Source organism: Morone saxatilis, unplaced genomic scaffold (assembly GCF_004916995.1).
Source record: "Morone saxatilis isolate NCDOM2014 unplaced genomic scaffold, NCSU_SB_2.0 Contig3, whole genome shotgun sequence".
NCBI lineage: Eukaryota > Metazoa > Chordata > Actinopteri > Moronidae > Morone > Morone saxatilis.
In genome coordinates, this window is record NW_023339873.1 from 2106378 (window position 1) to 2107876 (window position 1499).

At 39.9% G+C, this 1499-nt stretch overlaps 1 protein-coding gene across 1 annotated transcript in view; it reads right to left on the bottom strand.

Annotated features, from left to right (window-relative positions):
* Window positions 1–1499, bottom strand: part of LOC118336872 (E3 ubiquitin-protein ligase TRIM21-like) — a 100757-nt gene continuing 99258 nt past the window's right edge. The window contains exon 2 of the mRNA XM_035673631.1: window positions 1–1497. Within this exon, the coding sequence (XP_035529524.1) occupies window positions 515–1497 (983 nt within the window). The 3' untranslated portion in view covers window positions 1–514. The remainder of the gene's footprint in view (window positions 1498–1499) is intronic.

Sequence of the window (1499 nt, forward strand, 5' to 3'; positions counted from 1 at the left end):
AATGGTAAAATGAGAAGTTAAACATCAGCAATTTAATAAATGTTACAAAACATTTGAAAAAACGTCATCATATTATTATCTATGATGGTGTTCTTTTTCAATGAAAACCAATGTTAAACTTGACACAAACACAAAGACATAACCGTTCACCTGCTGTTAAATCTTCATTTGAATAATTTTCATAAAATCAGGAAGATGATGCTTGGACAAGTAGGCAAAAACAGAGGTCAAAAAGTATGCCAAACAACATAAGTTAACTCTGCAATATATACATAAGAAAAATATCAAAGCTTGTATTGGAATCTGTGGTGTTTTGACTTTTAAAGACCGCTATAGATTAAACTACATTATCATTATCAATTCCATTATTTGTTATCAAATTATTGTGTTGCAGTAGTCAGTAGCAATGTAATGTATCATAAAGATGGTAAAATCCACATTAATTATAATGAATGAATGAATGAAAAACTCTGTACCACTATATGGACATTTGCTACACTTACAAGAACTTTGTCTAAGTAGGGTTGACAGGACAGATGATCAGAGGGGCGGAGTTTTTACCACCCTGATTAAAACAGGGGTTGAAGAACGGGAGGACTTTTTCGGTGAAGGAGCAGCTGGTGAAGGCATGGATGAAATTTGCAGCATCCACATCATAGAAGGAGACCAGACCCTCCTCATAATCCACAAACACCCCCACCTTCTCAGGCTGAGACTGCAGAGAGAGACGGACTGGAGGGTCAGCAAGAGCACAATACACATTATCATTCCTCAGACATACAGTCCAGCAACCGTTCTTAGAGTTAATAGTGATTAACCCCTTTCTGTTGATTGACTCTCTGGCAACTCCTACAACCCAATCAGTCTTCCCTTTAACCTGAACCTCGAAGTAAAATCCTGAAGAATTGATCTGCTTCCCTAAGACACAGGTACAATGAGAAAATCTCTCTGGGTTATCTGGGAGATCCTTCTTTACATCACTGTGATGGACTTGTTTCCCATCTTCAGACAAAATGAGTTTGGGATTTGCTGTATCAGGATCAAGTGTCACATCCACTGCAGACTGCTGGACCGTCTTGAGCTCAGCCTTTGGGAATAGCTTCTCCATGTCATGTTTAAGTATCTCCAACATCTTAACAACAGCTGGCCTCACATTCCCCTCATATGAAGGTGGACAGGGTATGCTCTCTTTCCAGTCTTTGGTTTGTGGAGCAGCATGCAGAGAAGGGAAGTTTTGGAGGAGGTTAAGGTGGTCTTTAGAATGTAAGAGCTGCTTCAGCTCAGCACTTCTCTTCTTCAGCTCAGAGATTTCCTGTTCCAGCTCTTTGATGAAGTCTTCAGCCTGTTTCTCTGTCTTTCTCTGCTTCTCTTCAATCATCTCAGAGACTTTGACCTGTTTTTTCTCAATAGCCTCCTTCAGCTTGGTGAAGACATGAACACTAACCGCTTTCTCTCTGTCTGCATTTTCCCTGCTGACCTTGACTGAATGTTGGATCTCT